This window comes from Balaenoptera borealis (genome assembly GCF_965194805.1).
Source record: "Balaenoptera borealis genome assembly, chromosome: 10".
In the NCBI taxonomy this organism is placed as follows: domain Eukaryota; kingdom Metazoa; phylum Chordata; class Mammalia; order Artiodactyla; family Balaenopteridae; genus Balaenoptera; species Balaenoptera borealis.
Window position 1 is genome coordinate 86,658,237 of NC_138874.1, and position 24,982 is coordinate 86,683,218.

Genomic DNA, 24,982 nt, shown 5'->3' on the forward strand with positions numbered 1-24,982 from the left:
AAGGTAGAGGGTACTTAGAGCACAAGGCCCTCCATATTGCCCTGAAAAGAACCTGAAAGCCAAACCTGGGGCAAGGGGCAGGATCAGCAGGAGAGGAAGAATGTGCGGGTTCCCTAACTTCCCTACTGCGTCCCGCTTCTTTGCCTGAGAAAGTGAATCCTGATTCTAGAACATGAGGCTAATGTTGCTCCCCAAGGAAGAGGGCAGCTCAGGACTGACACCCACCAAGCCAAGGTCAGCCCTAGATTCTGGCTCCCCATGCCCATTGTCAGCAGCAAAACTGGCTCCTAAAAGCACCAAATCCTGGGAGGAAAAGTATCAGCAAATGCTAGTGACAGGAATCTTCTCATCCGCCCTAGACTTTTCTATCATGAGAAAAAGAGGAACCTTGAAATTTTGGGAAATTTAAAAAGTTTTGAACCCCATTTGCAGATGTAAAAAGCCTCTGGTTACTCGGGTATTGCATATTTGCATATTTGATTTTATATGTAGATTACAGATGAAGTTATGGCGCTGTGGACCACAATCATCATCACAGTCATTTAATTTACAGTTCATTTGGCAGTTTCTTACCCATTATTCAATTAAATTTAATCATCTTAACAACCTTGTCAAGTAGGTATTACCGTTAATCCTCATTTTACAGTTGAGAAAACAAAGGGTGAGAATGTGAGTTTACTCAAGATCTCAGATCTAGTAACCTCTAGCTTTTGTTTTGCTTTTGTTTTTTGATTTAGGTGAGCGACCAACGTTAGAATGAACCGTAGGAACGTGCTGGGTTATGGACTTTGCATCTTCCAATGTCAAGCATAATAAGCTATATTAATTTCCAGGAAAAGAGTTGAGAGAGAAAAAAGGAGACTAATTCATGATACAACTTTTAGGGAAATTTGATCAGTCTAGTATTCCAAGTTTTATTTTGACCATCTTTTTATTTTTTCAAATCAAAGTTTAACCTATTGAAATAGACATGCTTCTTCTACTCTACATAAACATGAAGCTCTGTATGTTACAAAGAGCTTAGGAGGATGGACCTCCTAATTAATTAAGGGCCACAAAGTCTATTTCTTGTTTAAAGACATAGATGTTTTAGGATGGGGAGCGAATGTTAAAGATAGTGTTTGTCGGTATCAAAATACAAAGAAGCATGAGATTGGCAGCTCCATGAAGGGCTTTGGGTGAGAATACAAAGGAGAGTGAAAAGGCCATTGTTGTTTGAGAATAAGATAAGCCATCCCAGTCAAGTGGAGGCTTTGGATGAAGTGTTTTTCATACAAATTACAAAGCAAGGACAGAAGCAAAATAGACCATCAGTGGAGTATTTCAACTAAAGGAGGACTTGGTACACTGGATATGCAAATTATTAGTACAGTATTTCAAAGATATTCTACCACCTTGTCTTGGAGAAGTTGCTTAACCTATCTCATTTGCATTTTTCGTATCTATAAAACAGGGGCTAAAACAGTACTTAACATTCAGGACCTTTAAGATTATTAAGTGAAAAAAAGTTATGTGAAGTGCCTACTATAGTGCCTGGCCTGGAGAAGGTCACAATAGATGTTGGCAACCCTGTCCTCCACTATCCCCCACCACAACCCTGTATGAAATTCTGAAGCACTATAACTTTACGTAGACACTTATTGGAAATACAATTTTCCAAAAAATACAAAGTGTGAAAAATTCTTGATTTTCCTTGCAAGTTAGAGGGAGCTATTAGTGCCCTTCTTCCTTGATTTAATTCTGATACAAAAGAAAGATATAGTTAGGAATGTAGGAGAAATGACTAGTTCATTTAGGCATTAATAATCCTGAAGAAGAGAAACATAAGGCAACCAGGCACATGGCTTCAATTTTTAAGAAGGCAGATTTTTTTTAAAAATCAGAAAGATGATAGGTGAGATATCATGGCCAGATTTGCTAAAGAATATGGCTCAAAAAGGTTGAGTCTAAAAATGAAATAACCAGGCTTCCCTGGTGGCGCAGTGGTTAAGAATCTGCCTGCCAATGCAGGGGACACGGGTTTGAGCCCTGGTCTGGGAAGATCCCACATGCCACGGAGCAACTAAGCCCGTGAGCCACAACTACTGAGCCTGTGCGTCTGGAGCCTGTGCTCCGCAACGGGAGAGGCCGAGACAGTGAGAGGCCCGCGCACCGCGATGAAGAGTGGCCCCCGCTCACCACAACTAGAGAAAGCCCTCGCACAGAAACGAAGACCTAACACCGCCAAAAATAAATAAATAAACAAATAAATTAAAAAAAAAATGAAATAACCAACTAAATGAGAAATATGCTTATGTAATCACAAGTAATCTTAATGGATAAGAAAAGTGAAAGGCATTTAAAACACTCATTTGACCAGAGGGAGTTTGATAAGGAGCTCAGAAATGATGGGGGAGTTTTTTCTTTTATATTATATATTTCTCTATTTTCTAAAAATTTCTATGATGACCATAACTTTTATAAAGTAAAAAAAATTTCCCCAGGTATTTGTACAATAGAGAAAAAATGGCAAGTAATTGAGAAAATGTTTAGAAGCTAGGAGAATTCTTTTAAAAGTAGTGTCACTTGGGCTAGTATCACTTGGAGATGAGGCATGCAGGAAAAAATGCTAAAGATAACAAAAAAATGTTATTTTGGTTATGGTTCAGTGCAAGAACATGAACGGGAAGGGAGATGCACAATGATAATGGATTTTATAAAGGAATTGGAACCTCTGAACTTCTATTTTGCTTCAGTCTAGAAAAATGCAGTTCAATCAATTCAAACTAAAACATGTATCATTAAGAAGTCATTGAAACAGATGGGAAGTTATTAAGAGAGCCCCTGACTTTTCTAAATAAGTTTAAAGAACATTACAGAGATGATGTTCTTTAAATTCTCAGAGTTAGTAATCTAAATCATAAAATGTGGGAGAGGATGGATTCAGGAAACTCCACATGAGGTTGATTCTTGGCAAATCCTTAAAATAAACATGAAAGATTTATTAATACCTAGGACAAAAAAAGTCCCCAATCACTTGAAACTGACATAGTTTTACTAAGTCAAGTTATATCAAATTACACCAATTTGATATTGGGTAATTATGGGGAAGACATGCAGGAAGTTGTTAGAGTTAATAAATTTTGGTGGTCTCTCAAATTTATAGAAATAGTGTACTTTATTTCAGCAAGAGGTTCACAAAATTTTTTGGTTATAGAAAATTTCAAACAAAAACAAAGAGACTAGTATATAGTATAATAAACCTCTACATACCCATTACCTATCTTCAACATTTATCAATACATGTTCTGAGATTTTTGTTTCCTCTGTTACTTTCCCTTCCACCAAGCCTTTTTTGTTGTTGGTATTGGAATTTTTTACAGCAAATCCCACATATTATGTAATTTTACTGGTAAGTACTTCAGTATGAGAAAGATGTATAACAAAGTCTTTCATGATATGCTTAGCAGTTGCTAAGGCTAAAATTCACGTGCACTCTAGCTGTTTTTTCCAGTGACAGTGTCTTGCTTGCTTGCCTGCCATCTTGCCAAGGTGCTGGCATTGGGCTCAGTAGCTTTCTTTGGTATCCCTTGGAATCCCTTACTCCACCTCTTCCCGCCAACCCCTGATGAAACCTCCTAGAGTGATTTTGAAGCTTGCTTCTTTGAGGAGCTGCTTAGGAATTCCCTCACTGCTATTTCAAGCCCCCTCCCACCACTGTGTTAAACAATCCTGAAGTCAGCTTCACAAAGCTGGCTGGCTTCAGGGATGGTGAACCAGAGCTGCCTTTAAAAAGGAGCGTGGCGGTAGCTGAGGGAATTGCCTGTTGGGAACAGACTGGAGGTGTGCTGCCCCCACATACCTTCACAGTCTCTTATAAAATAAGGGAAGTATGGGTGGGATGTGTTGAGTTGTTTACAAAAATAGCACAGAGAAAATCCCTCTGAAATCATGGGAAAAAGTCCCATGGTTGTGCCTTAAATATAAAGAATAAATTGGATACAGTCTTCACCCACTGTACCCATAAAAGCCCTCACAACTTCTCTTCTCTATTTTTTAAAATATCAGCCATTAAGTGGGAGGTAGCAGTGGTTTTCAAAGTGTGGTCCCTGGACCAGCATCTGCAGCATTACCTAGAAACTTGTTAGAAGTGCAAATTCTCTGGCCTCACCCCAGACATACTGAATCAGAAACTCTGAGGATGGGGTCCAGCAGTTTTTGTTTTAATAAACCTTCCTGGTGATTCTGAGCAGGTTTATGGTTGAGAACTGGACTATAGGACTATAGAAACTATGTCTTTAGAAGGTTCTCTAAAAGTTGTACAGAGCCTGCCCTCTGACACAGGGCTGAACAGGAAAACTGCAAGCTGAAGAAACTTCGGCTGTAACCACTGAGCCAGGGTGGGGTGTGGGGTTGACATTTGCTTAGTAAAATAGGTCATGTGGCAGGAGAGAGAAACTACTAACAGAGAAGAGCAAAACCAAGTGGAATCAGAATGACAAAGCAGTGGCCAGTACACTCGTTGTTACAAAACTAGAAAGTTCCTATTCAAATGACTATAGTTACTAATACATACCTACATAGAAAGGAATTATAAGATATGAATTGAGGTTTTATTTTAATATGCTGTATTTTGTTTCACCTTGGAGACGTAGCTTGTGAAAATATTTTGTCTAGTAGGTCTGGTCAGTCCTTAATTGAAGCTCTATGTTGACAGGAAAATAGAAACTTGCTGAATTTTAAAAACATGATTTGGCTGCTACATAATTGGAGTTTTGTGGTAAAGAATCACAGATGCCAGAAGTGTGAAAAAATTATGATCTTAATCATAACCATATTGACCATAACAACAACAACAATAATAATCATAACTACAGTTACCATTTATTGAATGCCTACTGTGTGCAGACACTGCTGTGTGCTTGGCACTAGGGATAAAGTTGTGGATAAGCAGACCTGGTCCTTGCCCTCCAAAGCAGTGGTTCTCAACCTTGGCTGCATATTAGTTGCACCAGGACGCCATTAAAAAATAACAATGCCCAGGCTTCACCTCAGTGATTCTGATTTAATTAGTCTGGGATGGGACTCGGGGGTTGGTATTTTCACAAAGTTCTCCAGTGACTCTAATGTGCAGCTAGAATTGAGAATGACTGACGAGGTGAAAGACTTAAGCATGTAGCTAATTAATTACAGTAGCCTTAAGTGATATGAAGAAAATGTTTATAGAGTACTGTGAGGAGTGCCAGCTAGTGTGGGGTTCATGGAAGGGGTCTCTGAGGCATCCTTGAGGAAGGACTTGCGCCTGGAATCTGAAGGCCGAGCAGAATATAGCTAAGCAAAGAGAGTGGGAGGAGAAGGTTCTAGGCAGAGTTAAAAAATTGTGCGAGGGCCCGGGGGCAGGGGAAGAAAGGTGAAGTGAGGGCTGAAAGGAGGCAAAGAGTGAGGGAAGGGTGGTGATAAGGGAGGCTGGAAACCCAAGAAGGGACAGGACAAGTAGGACCTACGGGTTACATGAAGGATTGTGGTCTTTATTCTAAAGTAATAGGAAGCTATGAAGGGTTTTAAGTAACTAGTGGGTGATGTGATCATATGGAGACTTTGAAAAGATCACCGTGGCTGCAGTGTGGCAAACAAATTGTCGAGAGGCAAGAGTGGATGCAGGGAGACCGGTTAGGAGCCTGCTGTGGGAGATGGTGGTGGTTGGACTAAGAAGGTGGCAGGGTGATGGAGGGGGGGCGTGGGCATCAGAATCTTTGGGAGGTAGAATCCCAGGACTTGACACAAGCTCTCAGTAACATTTGCTGAGTGAGCAGGCTCCTCGGATGTGAAGGACAAGGGTGAGGAAGGAATGGAGTATGATGCCATTGTTCTTGGGTCACAACTGGATGAGCAGTAGAGATGCTCGCTGAGCTATGGGCATTGAACTATGGAGAGCTGGGGGAGGGACAGGTTTGGGGAGAAGGGGAAAGCAGGAATTCTGTTTGGGCAGAAAAGGTTTGAGGTGCCTGTGAGTTATCCAAGGTGAAAGGTCAAGGAGGCAGCTGAAAGGTCAGGAATACATGTGTCTGGGCTAAATATAAGTTAGTGTATTTCCCACATATGGACAGTACTAACCGAGGCCATGGGACTGGTTGGGATCACTCTAATCATTCTTTTCATACAGAGCTCACTGCATCTTCACATCAGCTTCCCAAATTAAGTGATGGATGTTTTTAAAATTTCAGTCTAGAAAATGAAATTTAGAAAGACTAAGTAACTTTCCCAAGTCACACAGCTAGTTAAGAGGCAGGGGTGAGTGTCCATCCTACAGGATAGTTATAATAATCAAAAACAAGGAATGGATGCGTTATTACCTAATCATACTGCTTCTCTTAGAATGACTCACTGTCAGAGACAATGTAGTTAACCATGCTTGCTTAGAAAGGACAGGCTAAATGTGTAGTTCCTTCTATTATACACTTATCATCTGAGTCTATTATTCTTGGTAATTCAGTGAGAAAGTATTCCATGGAGTTTATGACTAAGCTCTGGGATCCAGAGTTGGGATTTACTGCCTAAACATCTGCCCTCTTGCTTCCTACAATACATGCAAACTGAAGTCGAGTTGCCTGGCAGCTCACTAAAAATAGTCAGAACCATAGAGTTGAGAAGTTAAAACACATATGGAATAATCAAATAAATCTCCCCTTTTCTTGAGGGAAAACATTGTGTGCTAAAAATTCAAATCAATCTTATCCATTCATTTATTCAACTGACACATGGAATACTGACACAGACCAGACCCTTTGCTGGTTTCTGGAGATCTAAAAAGGTACACTGTGTTCTCAAGGTGCTCAGTCTCATAGAGGAGACTGACACAGGTTAAAGGCCATTATAGCATTGTGGGAGGGAAGCTATGAGAGAGATGCAAAGGAGGGTATTTAATCCATCATTAGAGGAGGGGCTAGAGGCTTTCCGGAAGACTTTCTGGAAGTGGTGACACATAAACTGATTATCCTCAGCTTCAATTTCTTCATAAGGTACAAAAAGATAAAGAAGAGAGCTTCAGGCAGAAGAAAAAAGCAGGAACATTGTACAAGACATGAAGATATGAAAAAGAAGGGCCAATTTAGAGACTAACACCTTGAACTACACCTGAATTGTGTGGGGACTTGGCCTTAAAATTGTGGTTAAATAAAGAGTTTAACTTCTATTTTGAGACACATGGGAATCATTGAAGAAGTTCACACTGGTGGGGTCATATAATCAGGTTTGCATTTTTAGGATGATCATGGTAGCTTCAAAGTAGAGGACAGATTAGAAGGGGAAGAGCCTAGATGTGGGGAGGCCTCTACAGAAGCTATTGTAGAAGTCCAGGCAAGAAATAGATAAATGAAAGGATTTGGGAGATATTTAGTGGGTAGAATCAGTAAAAACTCGGAGGGAGTTTGCTTGGAGGGAGAAGGGAGAGTCTGGGGAGACTGGGGGCATGGTGCTGACCTTCACTGAGCAGATTATACAGAACAATTGGAGTGGGAAAGAAAGTTTAGTTTTAGACATGGTGATTTTGGCTGTAGAACATCAAAGCAGGTATGTTCAGTAGGTGACTAGAATTATAGATTTGGAGCTCAAGATAAAGTCCTGTACTGGAGATACAGATCAGGGGATCATCCCAATAAAGTTTAGGGAGCCATCACCATTCAGTTGGTTGTATGTGTATGAAGCGACATGAGCCAAGTTTCCAAGATGGAACACTGTGGAACATCCTTATTTAAAGGGTATGGTGAGAAAAAGGTGCCAGCATAGTAAGGGTCAGAGAAGTAAGAGGACTATTAGAAGAGTCTGGTGTCATGGGAGCCAAGAAAAGAGAGTTTATGTAGTACACAGTGTCAAATTCTATAGGAAATGGAAAAGCATCCATCGGATATTTGTGAGAGTGGCGTTAGTAGAATGGTGGGACAGAAGCCAGGTGTGGTGGATCAAGGAGTGAGTGGGCTGTGGAAGGTGGAATTTAGGAATGCATAGAGTGCAAGGAGGAAAACAGAACAAGTCAGAGGAAGTCAAATCTTAAGAACTGGTGCGGCCTGTATCAGCTCACTGGGAGGCTGGAGGCAGAGAGCCGAAGGCAAGAGAAATGGAATGAATGTCCCTGCGCTGTATAAAGCTCTGAGGAAAGGGGGAGTGGCCTTTCTCCACCCCGTCCTAAGAGCCTTGGTGGTGGTGGGCCCAGGAGTGTCTTTGTTATCTGATTTGGCTATCCCATCCCTGAAGACCGTCTACCAATGCGGCATTCTCAGAGGTCAGTTCTAGACAACAAAGACTTTCCTGGAAGGTGGAGTAAAATTTTCCTCTTCAACTCTTGCATTCCCCAGAGTCTTTGGGTGTGTACGAACTTTTATAAAGAATTTCAACTATTGTAGCCACCATTTCCAAGGACCATAAGGTATGGTTCCTTGTATGGTATCCTTGTGTGATATCCTGAGCTTTTGCTGAGGTGGAGACACTTTCCCCTCCACTCAGAACATTATTATAATTCCAAAGAAGAGAAAGTATATGGGATCCCTCTTGTCTGCTTTGACCACCTGAAGTGTGCTTCCTTGTCTGGCTGAGCCCCTCCTACCTCTGTGAGTCTGAGCAAATAAGAAAGCAGCCCGCCTGGGTGTGAGCAAGAAGTGCATAGACTGTGCTGTGCATGTGGCTCCTGTGGTCTCCGCATCGCATCGGTATTCTACAGGCAGCCTGCGTCTCATAGGGAGAGACAATCTATTTCAATTTGTGGAATAAAGAAAATGAGAATCCCATGAAACCAAACATGCATATGAGGTATCTATAGGTGGCATAATACCCCCTATTGTTTAACAATGATTAGCTCACTTTTCACCTTGTAGAAAAATCATGGCAAGATGACTTGAACATGAAATCATAGTAGGGGGTTAGTTTGGTTAACTTTGAGGAGTCATCCTACATCACTATGGAGAAAGAACTTTCAGAGAAGTGGCCATGAGCCAAGGCACCTTCTCCCCCAAGGCTGTGCTAGAGGCACAGTGCATTGACCAGTTCTTTTAGTTGCCTTTTCACTCCATGCAGATGACCTTGCCTCACCATATTCACGCATCCTTCTTCATTCAGTATACAAAATTGAGTAGGACACCACTTTCTTAGTTGCGTTCTGGATTTGAGGAAATACTCAAGTCACAAGATTGAACATACTTTTTTTTTTAAAGTGTGGGCGATTTTGGTAGGAGCTGCCCTCATCTGTTATGGGTTGATCTTAATTGTTTTTCTTTAAGGAAGACACTTTCTCCAAGGTCCAGGAACCTTTCTTTAACCCCTCCTGCTTTCCACCTCACTAAATGAGTACAGAAAATATGCTTTAAAACATCTAGGGTACTCTCAGATTGCCCGTCCCAAATATCAGTTGTATCTGTCACATCCTTGACAGGAACTAGATACTAATCGATTTAAGACTGAGTTCTCACATAAGCATCTGAAGTGCAGATACGCTGTGTTGATTGTTGAAGAGAGCTGCTTAGATACCAGATGATCTGTGACAGAGTTACCATGGACATTTAGAAACTTGATCATATCTTATTCAGAGAGCTGTTCCCTCTTGTATTGATACATAACAGCAGAGGTGCCAAATTTCCCTTAGAATAAAGCTTTTAATCCACCCAAAGCCTGGCCAAATGAGACCTGATGATTTTGCACTAAAGAATACAAAAGAGATGACATTGATCTGGGAAGACTGAATGAGTGGGGACCCAGAGACAGCTGCTTGGACTAATTAAGTTGGTGAGTGGCTGGCACAGTGGTAGAGTGGACAGAGGATCAGCAAAGTTGACATCAAACCACCAACGCATCTCTTCCCATTTACCCGATGCCCACCTTCCAGGTTCCTAGCATCTTTGTCACTTTAATCCAAACTGGAAACCCTCTGTAGATTCTTTCTCTTCAACTCAGAGCCTTTGGGTTTTCAGGAATTTTTATTAAGAATTTTTAATTGCTCAGAGAATTAAGGAAGGAAGGAAAAGAGGGAAGGGGGAGAAGAAGGAGGAGAAAGAAGGGAGGGGAAAGAAGAAGGGAGGGAGTAAGGAAGGTCACATGGTAAAATATTTTATGAATTGCTCAATGCAAAAGGGCATTGACATGCAGGCCTGGGACTCTATCCTTGGGGGGACCTGCCTACAAGGTTGGCCTTTGGCTGGTGTCTGGGAGCTTGGATTTGGGGAGGGTTCTCACCATTCTGAGAATTAAGGAAATGGCTTGCTGTGCCTGGACTGTTCGTGCAGGTAGTGAGGTTTGTGTTGGCCATCTGCTTTCCATCTGGAGTCTGGAATCTTGATGTATGCTGGATGGTAGGTGCCTGTGTGACTGGCCCCCAGTGAAGGCCCTGTGCTCTGATGAGCTTCTCTGATAGACAACATTTCACATGTGTTATCACAACTCATTGCTGGGGAATTAAATGTGTCCTGTGGTCTCCACTGGGAGAAGACCCTTGGAAGCTTGCACCTGGTTTCCCCTAGACTTTGTCTCATACTTCTTTTCTCTTTGTTGATTTTTCTTCATATTCTTTGACTGTAATAAATCTTAGTCATGAGCTATGACTATATGCTGAGTCCTGTGAGTCCTCCTAGTGAATCTATAACTTTTCAGAGATGTCTGTGCCTTTACCCAGTGGGAGCATACTGTTCACATTGTTCCACATCTTGCTTTTCACAATATAAAATGTTTTGAAGGCCGTTTGCATCAACATTCATAGATCTCAATCTTTTCCATGCCTGAATAGTACTATGCATAACTATACTAGAATTTATATATTCAGATCTCAATTAATGGACCTTTAGTAACTTTTATTATTGCAATTACAAATAATGCTGCATTGAACATTGCTATACATGCATCTTTTCATACGTTGATAAGTATTACCAGCAGGTTAAATTCCTAGAAGTAGAATTCTTGGGTCAAAGGACATGTATGCTTTGCTCTTTGATAGATATTGCAAAATTGCCCCCCACCAAAGAGGCTGTGTGGATTTTTACTCCCATCAACATGCAAGAAGTGCCTGTTTCCCCATATTTTTGTTGATATATATTTCTTTATCAAATTTTCAATAAAGTTCACCCTTTTCAGGTGTACAGTTCTGTGAATTTTAACAGATGTATATAGTCTTGTAACTACCACCACAATCAAGATATAGAATGTTTCCATCATCTCAGAAAGTTCCCTTGTGGACCTTTGTAGTCAATCCTCAGTTCCTGAAACTGCGTATTGATCTGATTCCTGTCCTTAGTTTTGCCTTTTTCAGAATATCATATAAATGAAATCACACATAGTCTTTGGAGTCTGGCTTCTTTCACTTAGCATAATGCTTTTGAGATTCATCCATGTTGTTGCATTTATGAGTAGTTTATGCCCTCTTTGTTGCTGAAGAGAATTCCATTGTATCACAATTTGAGTACATTCACTAGTTGATGCGCACTTGGGTTGTTTTGAGTTTTTGGTGATGAATAAAGCTGTTAGAAATATTTAGGTACAGGTTTTTGTGTAGACATGTCTTCACTCTTTTGGGGTAAATACCTAAGAGTAGGATTGCCTGGTCATATGGTAAGTATATGTTTAACTCCATAAGAAACTACCAAACTCTTTCCAAAGTGGCTGAGCCATTTTGCATCCCCAGCAGCAGTGTATGAGAGTTCCAGTAGCTCTGCATCCTTGCCAACATTTGGTATTGTCAGGTTTTTTTTTGCCATTCTAATGAGTATGTAATAATATTATATATTTATCAAACTTTAAAAAAACTTCGCTATTCTAAGTAATAAAAGGTATCTCAATTTTCATTGACTACATTTCTTTAAGTTAGGGTAATTAGAATACTTCTAATATGTTGAAAATATTTATTTCTTTTTCTTTAAATTGCCTATTTATGTTCTTGGCCCATTTTTCTACTAGATGGGTTGATCATTTTCTTAATGATTTTTAATGACTCTGTATATTAATGAAACCAACTATTTCATAGTCGTTGCAAACATTTTCCTCAGTTTGTTATTTTTTACTTTGCTTATGGCATATTTTGCTGCAGAAATATTTTTATGTTGCTTCTGACTTTTGTACCTCATAGGTACAAAAATGAGGAGGTAGAAATAAGATAACTTACAAATGTGAGATGTAGAAAACAGGGGGCTGTAAGGCTGGGCAACGTGGGTGAATCAGTTCACCCAGTCCCCACTCTGACCCCCACACTAGTGACATTTGGCCAGCACAGATTGTCTCAATCTTTCTCACCAGCAACACAACCAAGGCTTGTTGACAAACGCAGCTGCTTTGAGAAAAGGTAGAATCCCCAGGGCACAATTCTTCAATTTCAGATGTGGAAGATGATTTGTTTAGCGGGAGCAATGTGTTTATTGCAGAGACCATCAATACAAGAGATTGTTAACACTTGTTGGCTGGGACACAGGGAATTCCTGTCTGCAGTCTCAACGATATCACTCTGCCGGAAACAACCCTCCTCCTTGCCAACCCTATACTTGAGTATGGGATTCCACGATGTCCACAAAGACCTATTGTGCTCCATGCAGTCTATGGATAAAAGAATTCGGGAAAGGCCAGAAGGGGTGTGGGTGAGGAGGTAGACGGAATGGTGAGAGGAAGTGAGGAGAAGGAGAGAGAGGAAAGGGGATTCCTTTGCTTCCTTATTTCCCACACCCAGATCCTCTGTCGGCATTTGATTTTTGCAGTCATTAACGTTTTTAGAGTCAGGCACATCAGTGCCAAGTCAGTTAGTTACTTGCTGCTAATCTGAGAAGAGCACAGCCCACAGCAAAAAGAATGGTGGGATGGAGAGTGTGGGGTTGGCAGAGTCTGATTTGCAGGAAGAGCTTGCTGTGCCCTCCCACCCCGGTTCCACTGCCCCGGGTCACTAAATGGGCTCTTCCCACCCAAAGCTGAACCTCTGAGGCGCCCACTCAGGATCAGCCAGTCTACTTTGTTAGGATAAGTGCACTCCTTTTCTAACTAAAGAGCTGTGAACTGAGACTAACCAGCTAATTAACATCTCAAAGAGCAGAAACAAAAGATCATAAGTAAAAGCAAGTAACTTTCTCTGAAGTCTGGGGTTCAGGAGATCAGTGGAACAGGACATGGGTATTTACTCAATAACCTGTCTCTCTACCTCTCTTTCTATTCCCACCCCCACCTATCCCTTCCCCTCTTATTCTCTGGCTCCTTCTCCCAAGCCTGTGTCTATCTTGTTTTCCCTCCCTCTCCTTTACTTTTCACCCTTTAACTAACTGGTCATCATTGAGGCCTTGAAGTACATTTTTAGTATTTGTCTATTTATTGACATTGTACTGACTTCCTCGACTTAAAAGCAGGCAGGAAAAAACCCCACCAAATTAAACTGCTTTATCCTCAAACTTGACTCTGGATTTATTAATTGGGAAAATATGGTGGGGGGGGGGTGTGTGAAATGTAAGATCTTTCTATTTGAACAGAACTTTGGGTGAGTTCTTTTGCATTGTGTCACCTGAGAAGGAATGAAGCTGAGTAATTTCTATGCATCTCTAACGCAGGGCAGTGGTTGAGGCAGTGGAGTGGAGTTGAGAGACTTGGATCCAGTCACTGCTCTGCCAATTGTAAGCTGTGTGACTTTGAGCAAGTCCCTTAACCTCCCTAGGAACTGTAATCCCAGCCTCTGCCTCTTAGCTGCTAGCTTCTGACCATCAGGGACCGAAAGACTTCATATTTTATTTTATTTTATTTTATTTTTTCACATCTTTATTAGAGTATAAATGCTTTACAATATTGTTAGTTTCTGCTGTACAACAAAGTGAATCAGTTATATGTATACATATGTCCCCGTATCCCCTCCCCCTTGAGCCTCCCTCCCACCCTCCCTATCCCACCCCTCTAGGTGGTCACAAAGCATCGAGCTGATCTCCCTGTGCTATGCAGCAGCTTCCCGCTAGCTATCTATTTTACATTTGGTAGTGTGTATATGTCAGTGCTACTCTCTCACTTCGTCCCAGCTTCCCCTTCCCCCACTGTGCCCTCCAATCCGTTCTCTAAGACTTCATATTTTAAAAATATAACATTGTCTGGTGTCATCAGTGACAACAGTCCAGACAACCCCTTCAGCCAAATCCTCAAAGTCAGTCCCTTTTCATTTCTGGATAATGAGATTGGCTTCTATGTACGGCGCTAGTACCACACACCAGGCACTGTACTAAGCCTCAGTCATGTGGTGTAGGGTAGGGTGGTGGCTAAAAGCCTGGCCTCTGGATCCAGAATGCCTGACTTTAATTCCTGGTCCCAACTTTTACATCAGTGTAAGTTTGGGCCATCTTCTTAACCTCTCTATGACTCAGTTTCCTCACCTGTAAAGTGACAATAATGAGGATAATAATAGTACCTGTAATTTGTGACCTTATTTGGAAGTAAAATCTTTGCAGATGTAATTAAGGATCTTGAGATCGTTCTGGCTTTAGGATGGGCCCTAAATATAATGATTGGTGTCCTCATAAGAGAAAGGAGAGGGAAATTTGATACACACAGAGACAGGGAAAAATGCCATGTGCAGACAGAGGCAGATATTGGAGTGATACAGCCATAAACCAAGGAATGCCGGGAGCTACCAGAAGCTGGACAAGGTAAGAAAGGAATCTCTCCAGAGCCTTTGGCCCTGTTGACACCTTGATTCTGGACTTCTGGCCTCTGGAATTGTGAGAGAGTAACATTCTATTGTTTTAAGTCACCATGTTTGTGGTAATTTGTTGTGGCAGCCCTAGGAAACTGATACAGGTGATGATTATAGTACTACCTCACAGGAGTGTTGTGAAGGTTAAATTAGTTGCTGTGTTTAAAGTGCTGAGAGCAGAATCTGGAATGCAGCGAGGGCTCTTTTGTAGGTTGTTATGTAAATTGTTAGCTCACTGACTCTTACCTAACAACCCTATGAATTCCTTACTATTGTGACTCCCATTTTGCATGCAGGGAACTGGAGGCTTAGAGAGACTGAGCAAAGGTGAGGTTGTTTGGACTCTGCTCTAGCTTGAGCCACCCTTCAGAAGTCTGTGGAGTTTGGCTTTCTACTGATGGATCCTGGTGACTGTTGGCTTGGCGACCCCTCATAATGGTGCTCTCTCAGCAAAGATTCACCAGTCCTGGGTCACCAAGAAGACCAGAAGGTATAGAGAAGACCTATCATGATATGGTACTTGCTCCTCCTGGATGCGTCTTCCCAGCTCTGGTCTTGGCACAAGCAGAGCCACGCTCTGTCCACACTTGACTGTGTGTTTGTCCTATGACCTGACTTCATGGGGGTGCCTCAGCACCTCATCATAAGAGACAGGGGTGCGCCGCCTAAAAGACCACACCCTTCCTGTCCAGGTACTTCAGAGGTTCCTAGTGGTTCCTTGTTTACCCCTATGGTGCTGAGTGTAAATTATACAAACGATTAGAAGTAAGTCAGATCACTTAGAGTAAGACAAAGCCCTCACCAGAACGTGCAAGGCCCCACAAGCAAGGCACCCAGTGACCCCACCCCTGATCATCTCTTACTATTTTCCCCTTCATCAGTCATCCAGCCACACTAGCCTTATGGCCAGACACTGATCCACCCCAGGGCCTTTGCACATGCAGTTCCAGTTACCTTAAATTCTATTGCCCAAGTGGTATGCTTGCTTTCTCTTTATTCCTATCACTTTTAATGTCACCATCTCAGGTCTTTCCTAATTACCCTATCCTGCCTCTTCACCTGCTTTTTCTCTGTCCTTAGCACTTATAATTATGTAACATACTATAAATTTTACTTATCTTGCTTATTATCTTTTCTTTCAGACTAGCATCTAAGCACCATGAGGATGGGGACGTTTATTTGATTTGTTCACTACTGTAGCTGAGAGCCTAGGGCAGGTCTAGTGAATAGTATAATGCATTCAATAAATAATTGTTGACTAATTGAACAATGAATGAAACAACAACTATAGAACTCCCAAACTGAAATAGGCCAATCCATTAAATATCTAGAGGTAGCACATGAAGAGAGGACTACTGGAACAATTGAGCTTTGAAGCATACGGAGGGGAGCTTGATTTTGAAGGTGACAAGGAAAAAGATTTGGGGGAGAAAGAGGGGAATAGAATTCCAACTGAAGGAAATCTCATGTTGAAAAATGTCAGAATCCAAAATTCATTTATTCATTCAACTAGGGATATAGCAATGAATGAGCCAGAAAAAAAAGTCCCTTCACTTAAGGAACTTACAGTCTAGTGGTCATAATGTCAGGCATTATGATCTCGGGCACACACATCTGCTTATTGGAATGGTGAGATGGGAAGGGCTTAAATTTCTGAAGGGCTGAGGGGTCCAAGTAGACCAGTGAGGCTTTCATCTGGCAAGCAGAAGGAAGCTACATTAAATTCTTAATTAGGGAGAACCCTGGGAATGTCAATTATGGAGGAATTCTGCAGCCGCATGAAGGATGGATTCTGATAGGAAAGGGAATTAGGGAGATACCAGAAAGGGCTATTGTAGAAGAGGTGGGGGTGACTGGAACAGCGGGGTGGATATCACCATATAAGAGGTTGGGTCTAAGGGCCCTGGAGTGAAGCACATGGGAAAGGATCTTAAAGCACTTGAGTGGGAGAACAATCTAAATACGCGTCACCAAGAACTCCCCCGTGATGGAGAGGAAGGAAGATGGCAGAAAGGGGGCAGAGACTCTAGGAGTTGGGGAAATGGCAAAGCCAGATTAGGACCAGTCCGCTGAGCTTCAGTGATTCTTCCATCACTGGGCTGTGTAAACACGGGAAGGACCACAGCACTGCACTGATGTTTACTAGTGCTTGTCTGTATTGGCTGCTTTGTTCTGTATATGACAAGCTAAGCTTGGTCCGGGTGTGACCCATCAGAAGTTGGAAATGATTTGAATCTAGTGAGTCTCACTGAATCCACAGAGCAAAACTTTTGTTGTTTTTGCCAAAAACCCACCACGTCTGTCAACACCCCAAATCTTTTTATTAATGGAGTAAAATTTTAGGATAATACATCTTTGGTATCATGAAGTAGAGATGCTGGGATTTCTCTGTATAGCAGAATTTTGACTAAGGACAGATTACATAATTTTAATCATTAATAGGATGCCAACTGTGGATGTCATGATGGCTGTTTCTGTAAAAATGAAAAAGAATCAGCTTTTTTTTTTTTTTTGCCTCTGACATAGCTAATTGGCTTGAAATCAGTCTGTGTTTTCTCAGAGCTTGGGTTTCCTTCACTTTTGTCTCTGTCAAGTGAAGAGCTGACATTTCTACCTGGCTCTCACCTCAAACAGAAAAGCTTTCTCATTTGTCATATGAAAGGAGGAGAATGGGAGGGAAGTGACAGTCTTGAATTCTCCAGGATAGTGAGACAATACAAAGGAAAACAAATACAACACTTTGCTGTTAGATATTTTTGGTAAAAATGTTCCTTGAAATTGTTTTTTGAAATACCGTTTCACATTGTATGATACAAGTCACGTTTCTGTTATCCACAAGGGAAATGAAGGGCTTTTCAGGGGGAAATACAGTCATTGTGAATTTTCTATAACAGAACTTGACTGTAGCAGTCATGGCATCTGAAAGAGCTCTGGGGCCTGGGAAGAGAGGGCAGTTACTGAAGTGGTTCCCTTTTATGAATACATCCTAGATAAGTCCACCTGGACCCCCGCATCTGGTACCACTTCCTACTTCCTAAGAAGAGCCTGGCTTCCTCCATGTGATAAGGGCTTTTGAAAATTACCTGCCATGGTTCATAGAAAACACAGTATTTTAATTATTCCTCTCTGGGTAATCTAGTCAGTCACATGAAAAACAAACTTAGCCATTATTTTTTTGATAATACAGCTTTTGAAAATTGTGTATGAAAAATTCCTAAGCTTCCTCTCTGATCTAAGTTCTTTTTCTTATCATATCTTTAATAAGACAAATATGATGAAAGCCTTGAATATATTCTAATAATATGGATATCATTGCAAAAACTGGGCAAATGTGGGAAAGTATACTTCCTTATTTTTATTCTCTATATTTTACTGAAGTATAGTTGATTTACAATGTTGTGCTAATTTCTGCTGTACAGCACAGTGACTCAGTTACACACACATATATACATTCTTTTTTTTTACATTCTTTTCCAGTATGGTTTATCCAAGGAGATTGGATATAGATCCCTGTGCTATACAGTAGGACCTTGTTGTTTATCCATTCGAAATGTAATAGTTTGCATCTGCCAACCCCAAACTCCCAGTCCATCTCTCTACCTCCCCCCCTCCCCCTTGGCAACCACAAGTTTGTTCTCTATGTCTGTGAGTCTGTTTCTGTTTTGTAGATAGGTTCATTTGTGCCGTATTTTAGATTCCACATATAAGTGATATCACATGGTATCTGTCTTTCTCTTTCTGACTTACTTCACTTAGTATGATGATCTCTAGTTGCATCCATGTTGCTGCAAATGGTATTATTTTGTTCCTTTTTATGGCTGGGTAGTATGCCATTGTATATATACACCACATCTTCTTTATCCATTCATCTGTTGATGGACATTCAGGTTGTTTCCATGTTTTGGCTATTGTGAATAGTGCTGCTATGAACATAGGGGTGCATGTGTCTTTTTTTTTTAATCTTTATTGGAGTATAATTTCTTTACAGTGTTGTGTTAGTTTCTGCTGTACAACAAAGTGAATCAGCTATATGCATACATATATCCCCATATCTCCTCCCTCTTGAGCCTCCCTTTCACCCTCCCTATCCCACCACTCTAGGTGGTCGCAAAGCATCGAGCTGATCTCCCTGTGCTATGCAGCAGCTTCCCACTAGCTAGCTATTTTACATTTGGTAGTGTGTATATGTCAGTGCTACTCTCTCACTACATCCCAGCCTCCTCTTCCCCCACTGTGTCCTCAAGTCCGTTCTCAACATCTGCATCTTTATTCCTGCCCTGCCACTAGGTTCATCAGTACCATTTTTCTAGATTCCATATATATGCGTTAGCATACAGTATTTGTTTTTCTCTTTCTGACTTACTTCACTCTGTATGACAGACTCTAGGTCCATCCACCTCACTACACGTAACTCAATTTCGTTCCTTTTTATGGCTGAGAAATATTCCATTGTATATATGTGCGACATCTTCTTTATCCATTCATCTATCGATGGACATTTAGTTTGTTTCCATGTCCTGGCTATTGTAAATAGTGCTGCAGTGAACATTGTGGTACATGTCTCTTTTTGAATTATGGTTTTCTCAGGGTATATTCCCAGTAGTGGGATTGCTGGGTCATATGGTAGTTCTATTTTTAGTTTTTTAAGGAATCTCCATACTGTTCTCCATAGTGGCTGTATCAATTTACATTCCAACCAACAGTGCAGGAAGGTTCCCTTTTCTCCACACCCTCTCCAGCATTTATTGTTTCTAGATTTTTTGATGATGCCCATTCTGGCCGGTGTGAGGTGATACCTCATTGTGGTTTTGATTTGCATTTCTCTAATGATTAGTGATGCTGAGCATCTTTTCATGTGTTTGTTGGCAATCTGTATGTCTTCTTTGGAGAAATGTCTATTTAGGTCTTCTGCCCATTTTTGGATTGGGTTGTTTGTTTTTTTGATATTGAGCTGCATGAGCTGCTTGTATATTTTGGAGGTTAATCCTTTGTCAATTGCTTCCTTTGCAACTATTTTCTCCCATTCTGAGGGTTGTCTTTTGATCTTGTTTATGGTTTCCTTTGCTGTGCAAAAGCTTTGACGTTTCATTAGGTCCCATTTGTTTATTTTTGTTTTTATTTCCATTACTCTAAGAGGTGGGTCAAAAAGGATCTTGCTGTGATTTCTGTCATAGAGTTTTCTGCCTATGTTTTCCTCTAAGAGTTTGATAGTGTCTGGCCTTACATTTAGGTCTTTAATCCATCTTGAGTTTATTTTTGTGTATGGTGTTAGGGAGTGTTCTAATTTCATTCTTTTACATGTAGCTGTCCAGTTTTCCCAGCACCACTTATTGAAGAGGCTGTCTTTTCTCCATTGTATATTCTTGCCTCCTTTGTCAAAGATAAGGTGACCATATGTGTGTGGGTTTACTTCTGGGCTTTCTATCCTGTTCCATTGATCTATATTTCTGTTTTTGTGCCAGTACCATACTGTCTTGATTGCATGTATCTTTTTGAATTATAGTTTTAGTTTTGTCTGGTTATATGCCAGCAGTGGGATTGCTGGATCATATGGCAACTCTATTTTTCGTTTTCTGAGGAACCTCCGTACTGTTTTCCATAGTGACTGCACCAACTTACATTCCCACCAACAGTATAGGAGGGTTCCCTGGAAAAGTACACTTTCAACTGTTCAGTGATAATAATGAGTTAGTAAATATTCTCATTAAGAAAAGGAAGAAACAACTAGAGTCACATCAATCTATTTCCCACCTCAGGGCTTTTGCAGTTGATGCTTCCTCTTCCTGGAATGTTCTTTCTCCTTCTCATAGCTGTTGTTTTCTCATCATCCAGGTCTAAGCTCAAACATCACCTTCTCAGAGAGCCTTTCCTGACCTTCAGTCTAATCTCCCCACCCCAACTCTGCCGCAAGTCACTCTGTAACATTCCTTGGTTTTAATTTCTCCTCAACAATTTTCATGACCTGAAGTCACTTATTTGCATACTTCTTTTCTGGTTCATCTACCTCCCCAACTAGATGTGAACTCCAAAGATCAGGGACCTTGTTGGTCATTTTCATTGGCTACTAAGATTAGTGCCTGAATGGATGGAAGGAAAATGATATAATCAAAATTGTTATATTTATGGAAACAAAAGAATAGGTAGACCTTTTGGACAGTTTGAGGGAGTAAAGCATTCAAAGTTCTATTATAGTAGAAACATTGCTGCAGTCTGCAACCCCTGGGTATTAGATATGTAATATTTCATCTAAAACATTTGCTTGTTATAAGCTGTGTTTGTCAATATCACGACTTTGGGAAGTGAGGTAGGTAGTGCTCAGGTAGGTAGGTAGTACTTAGGGGGCTCTTTTCCAGATTCCAGAGCCCTGGCAGCAAAAAGGACGTTTCTGCCACACCAGGATGTTTTGGCTTCAAGGTCTTTAAATCATGACTCTAATTGGATCAAAGCGTAAGTCTCATGGGAGGATCAGATCAGGGTTAGCTGTTTCAGCAGCTCAAAATGCTTTAAGAACTCAAGTTCTTTCCATCTCTCTGCTCAGCCATCCTTGGCTGGACAGTGTCTGAGGAAGAAGAGAGAATGCTTCCTTTCTTTTCCTAGGCTTGCCCCAGCAGACTTCCTCCAGGGTCTCACAGGCCATTTTGGGAGTATATGCCCACTGTTAAACCAATCACTGGAGAGGGAATGAGATTATGCAGAACAGTCAGCCCCTTTCAGTCAGCTGCTTGGGGGAGTGGCAGGCATCTGAACAAAACTGAGGTTCTTTTGGGAAGTGAGAAGGGGGGAAGTGCTGTATATTTCATTTATGATTCCCTTGTTTGGAAGCAATAGATAATGGTGTTGATAAAACTTTTTCTCCTAAGTTTTGTACTGTTCGGTCTGATGGGTACAAACTGGTCCAAGATTCTAGAGACGGATGCAGACTGGAGACCCAGGCAGTTCCAGTCTTTTGGATTAAGTCCAACCTGTGCTCACAAGCTCGAAGGGGAGCTCCTGTGTTGGTGCAGCCACAGATGCTGAGAAAGAGGGAAAGAGGAGGAGGGGACGCAGGTTCCTCTTTCAGTTGCTTTAATCCCTTGCCCTGTCCTTAGACAAGTGAAAACTATTTTGGAGAACCCATCTCATTTCCACATGCTTCTTTATTACTTGATCCTATCCTTCTTCCCCAAAGCCTAAGAAAAAGGCTTGGGGATAGCTTGGGAAGCTGAGAGAGGAAAGATGAGAATGGAGGGAATGGTGTAACCATTCCATTTCCTGTTCACCTCTGCTGTAGGCTCTATTTATCCTGATCAAAGTAAAATTGCCTTTTATAGAATTCTCCTTCTGGAGCTTTTTTATGTCCCATGATGGTGAGAGTATGAACAGGATAGACAAGATAATGTGAATGATGAAATGTTCAAAACTCCACACCTCTACGCTGTTACCAATTACTTAACATGTAAGTGTGGTTGAAGTGAAGGAATGTGTCAAGCCAGGAAATGTCATGAAGTAGAGGGACTACGATGTTTGATGATATACTCTGAATACTTTTTAATATCATATGCATTTTTTGGTAGATTTTAAAAATGAGGAGGGCTATCCTTGCTTTCTTTGTTACTTGAACCTTGATAGACCTACATGACCTATTAAACAAACTGCCAGTTTGGGATTTTTCCTTCTCATCCCATATCTGACCACCGATCTAATTCTGCCCATTCTCCTTACCATAGCCACTAACTCAGTTTTGGCCCTCATCACAGTACAGACAAATCCTTTTGTTCTTGTATTATTTCCCAATTACTCTGCAAGTGCCTCATGGATAAAGATCAGCTTTTATCTATCTTTGCTGTCTCCAGAAAGCCAGCACAAGGCCATATAGAAAGGGGAAGAAAATCAATGTCTATTGATTTCTTGTTGATATTTTCTATTCTTCTTTTGTTTTTAGAGTCTGAAGTGAAGATATTTTGCTCTAAAAACATACTGGGCATCCTTGGCTTCTCCTCTGTCATCGCTGTGGTAGCACTGCTCGCTCTGGGGCTGACCCAGAACAAACCACTGCCAGAAAATGTTAAGGTAACTCAAACCCCTGAGTGTGTGTGTGTGTGTGTGTGTGTGTGTGCGCGCGCACGCACATGTGTTTGAGGGGCCCTGGGTGGGGCGGAGGGAAAGTGAGGTTATGGTAAATCAGAGCATACAGTAGGAGTGCGGTTCTGGAAGCCCAGGAGCAAGTCAGTCTCCGTGGAACTAGGCAAGTAAAATGGCAGCGGATGCTCATTCTGGAGGAAAGAATGCCTTTAATCAATTAGTGGTGGGAAGATGATTGTCTTTGATTGTTCAGCAAGTTGATTAAATCAATATTCTAATAGAGACAAATGCTTTATTCACCACATCCAGATTTGTGATATACTGTGCTGGTATTCTACGATCTAGTGCTATCTCTGCTTCTTACTCACTGTTTCATTGTGGAAACAGTGAACTCTTTGTTTATTGAACACTGCATTCTTTGTTCTTCTTACTCCATTATTATTTTATTTATTTATTTTTTGGCTGTGTTGGGTCTTCATTGCTGCGCGCAGGCTTTCTCTAGTTGCGGTGAGCGGGGGCTACTCTTAGTTGCGGTGCGCGGGCTTCTCATAGCGGTGGCTTCTCTTGTTGCAGAGCATGGGCTCTAGGCACGTGGGCTTCAGTAGTTGTGGCACTCAGGCTCAGTAGTTGTGGCACACGGGTTCTAGAGCACAGGCTCAGTAGTTGTGGCACACGGGCTTAGTTGCTCTGCAGAATGTGGGATCTTCTGGGACCAGGGCTCAAACCCATGTCCCCTGCGTTGGCAGGCAGATTCTAACCACTGCACCACAAGGGAAGTCCCCTTACTCCGTTATTATCACTATCACCAAAGTTATAAAATTTATTAGACAGCTCTGTATAAAGCACTTTGGAAGACAAAGATTGTGGAGAAGACTTGTTCCTCATCTCCAAAATATTAAATAAATCAATTTTAAAATCAATTTAAAAAAGACCCCAGAGAACACATACATGTATCAAATATAGTAATTTGAAATGAATTCATGGATGGACAGACTTCTGGTGAAATTTCCACATTTGAAGAGCTAGTTAGTATCATTAAAAATAATTAGGATCATTAACTCTGCTGTGATTTATTTCTGCTTCCTTTCAAATTCATCAAAGTAGAATTTCAGAGACATGGATAGCTCACTAATACCTTGTAATATGGTCATCATTTTATTTAATCCATTAATTTAGAGACATATGGTAAGTTTAAATTTGTATTGCAAATACACCAATGTTAAACTTTCATTTGAATTATAATAAATAAATCTTCAAGGGCCCAGAGACCCATATGCTAATGAATGCATACGTACATGTGGGCAGTGACATATCCAGAAGTTAACTTGACTACGGAGGCCCTGGAATACATATACAGAAGTATATATATTTTTTGCATTTGAAGATACCAAACTGTGAGCCTGGAAAAATGGATGCATATGCCAGGCCTCTGAAACTATTGCCACCCACCCAAACCATTTGCTATATAGCAGAGGCCTGGATATTACATTGGCATCCGTTTGCCACACAGATTCAACCCAGTGGGGCTGTGCACAGCAGTCCCTTTGTCAGCACAGAAGGCTGATACTGTCTCATTGTCAATGGTCTCTTCCCTTTTAATATTGAGTGATGTTGGCTCTCCTGGCAAAACTTCACTCACAACTGAAGGCTCATGACATCTTGGTTTTGCTATTTGTTTACCAGCTCCAAAAGTACATGATTGCCTTCTTGATTTGACCTTTTTATATGTTTATTATTGCATCACTGGAGAGGGAGACTGCCTAGGAGGCAAAATCCACGACAGACTTAGGCTCTGTGTTCTCGGTGAATACTCGTGGTCGTGGATGACCTTCCGTCATTCATGATGGTTGTCTTCAAGACTGCCGTGATTCTGTGTTATTGTGTTGGCCTGGAAAAACGGAGCAAGGTCTTTGGCATCTGAAGTGAATCTTTAGAGCAATGTCACTGGCTTGATCCCACTAGGACCCTCTGAAGAGCCGTAGAGAAAGCACTTCAGAATGATCTACCCTAGGGATTTATCTCCTGGTTCTCATCCCCTGTTGGTCAAGGGTCATCCCAGAGGTTGTTAACTCCCTGGCACTTCCAGTTTTGCACATGTGTCAGAAGGGCTATGTGGGTACCACAGGTGACCTACTAGGTGGTAGGAGAGAAGACCCTGAGAAGAAATAGAGAGATGAGAAGGTACAGGTGGAGCTGGAGTAAAAAGGTTGGTCAAGGACATGTGAAGTAGCCACAAGAGGTAGCTGAAGCATCACTATACCTATTGCT

General features: G+C 41.3%; 1 protein-coding gene across 7 annotated transcripts in view; it reads left to right on the forward strand.

The window, feature by feature from the left end:
* The window catches only part of ENTPD1 (ectonucleoside triphosphate diphosphohydrolase 1), a 153,395-nt gene that overhangs the window by 54,875 nt on the left and 73,538 nt on the right, over nucleotides 1-24,982 (forward strand). For 5 of the 7 annotated variants that reach the window (XM_082406534.1, XM_082406536.1, XM_082406532.1 and 2 more), the window contains one exon: nucleotides 22,575-22,702. The exons of the other annotated variants lie outside the window; for them this stretch is intronic. Coding sequence is in view for 2 of the 5 variants with exons in the window: in XM_082406532.1 (XP_082262658.1) it covers nucleotides 22,575-22,702 (128 nt within the window). In the remaining 3 variants the exon portion in view is untranslated. Of the gene's footprint in view, nucleotides 1-22,574; nucleotides 22,703-24,982 lie in introns of those variants that run through there. 7 annotated transcript variants of the gene reach the window in all.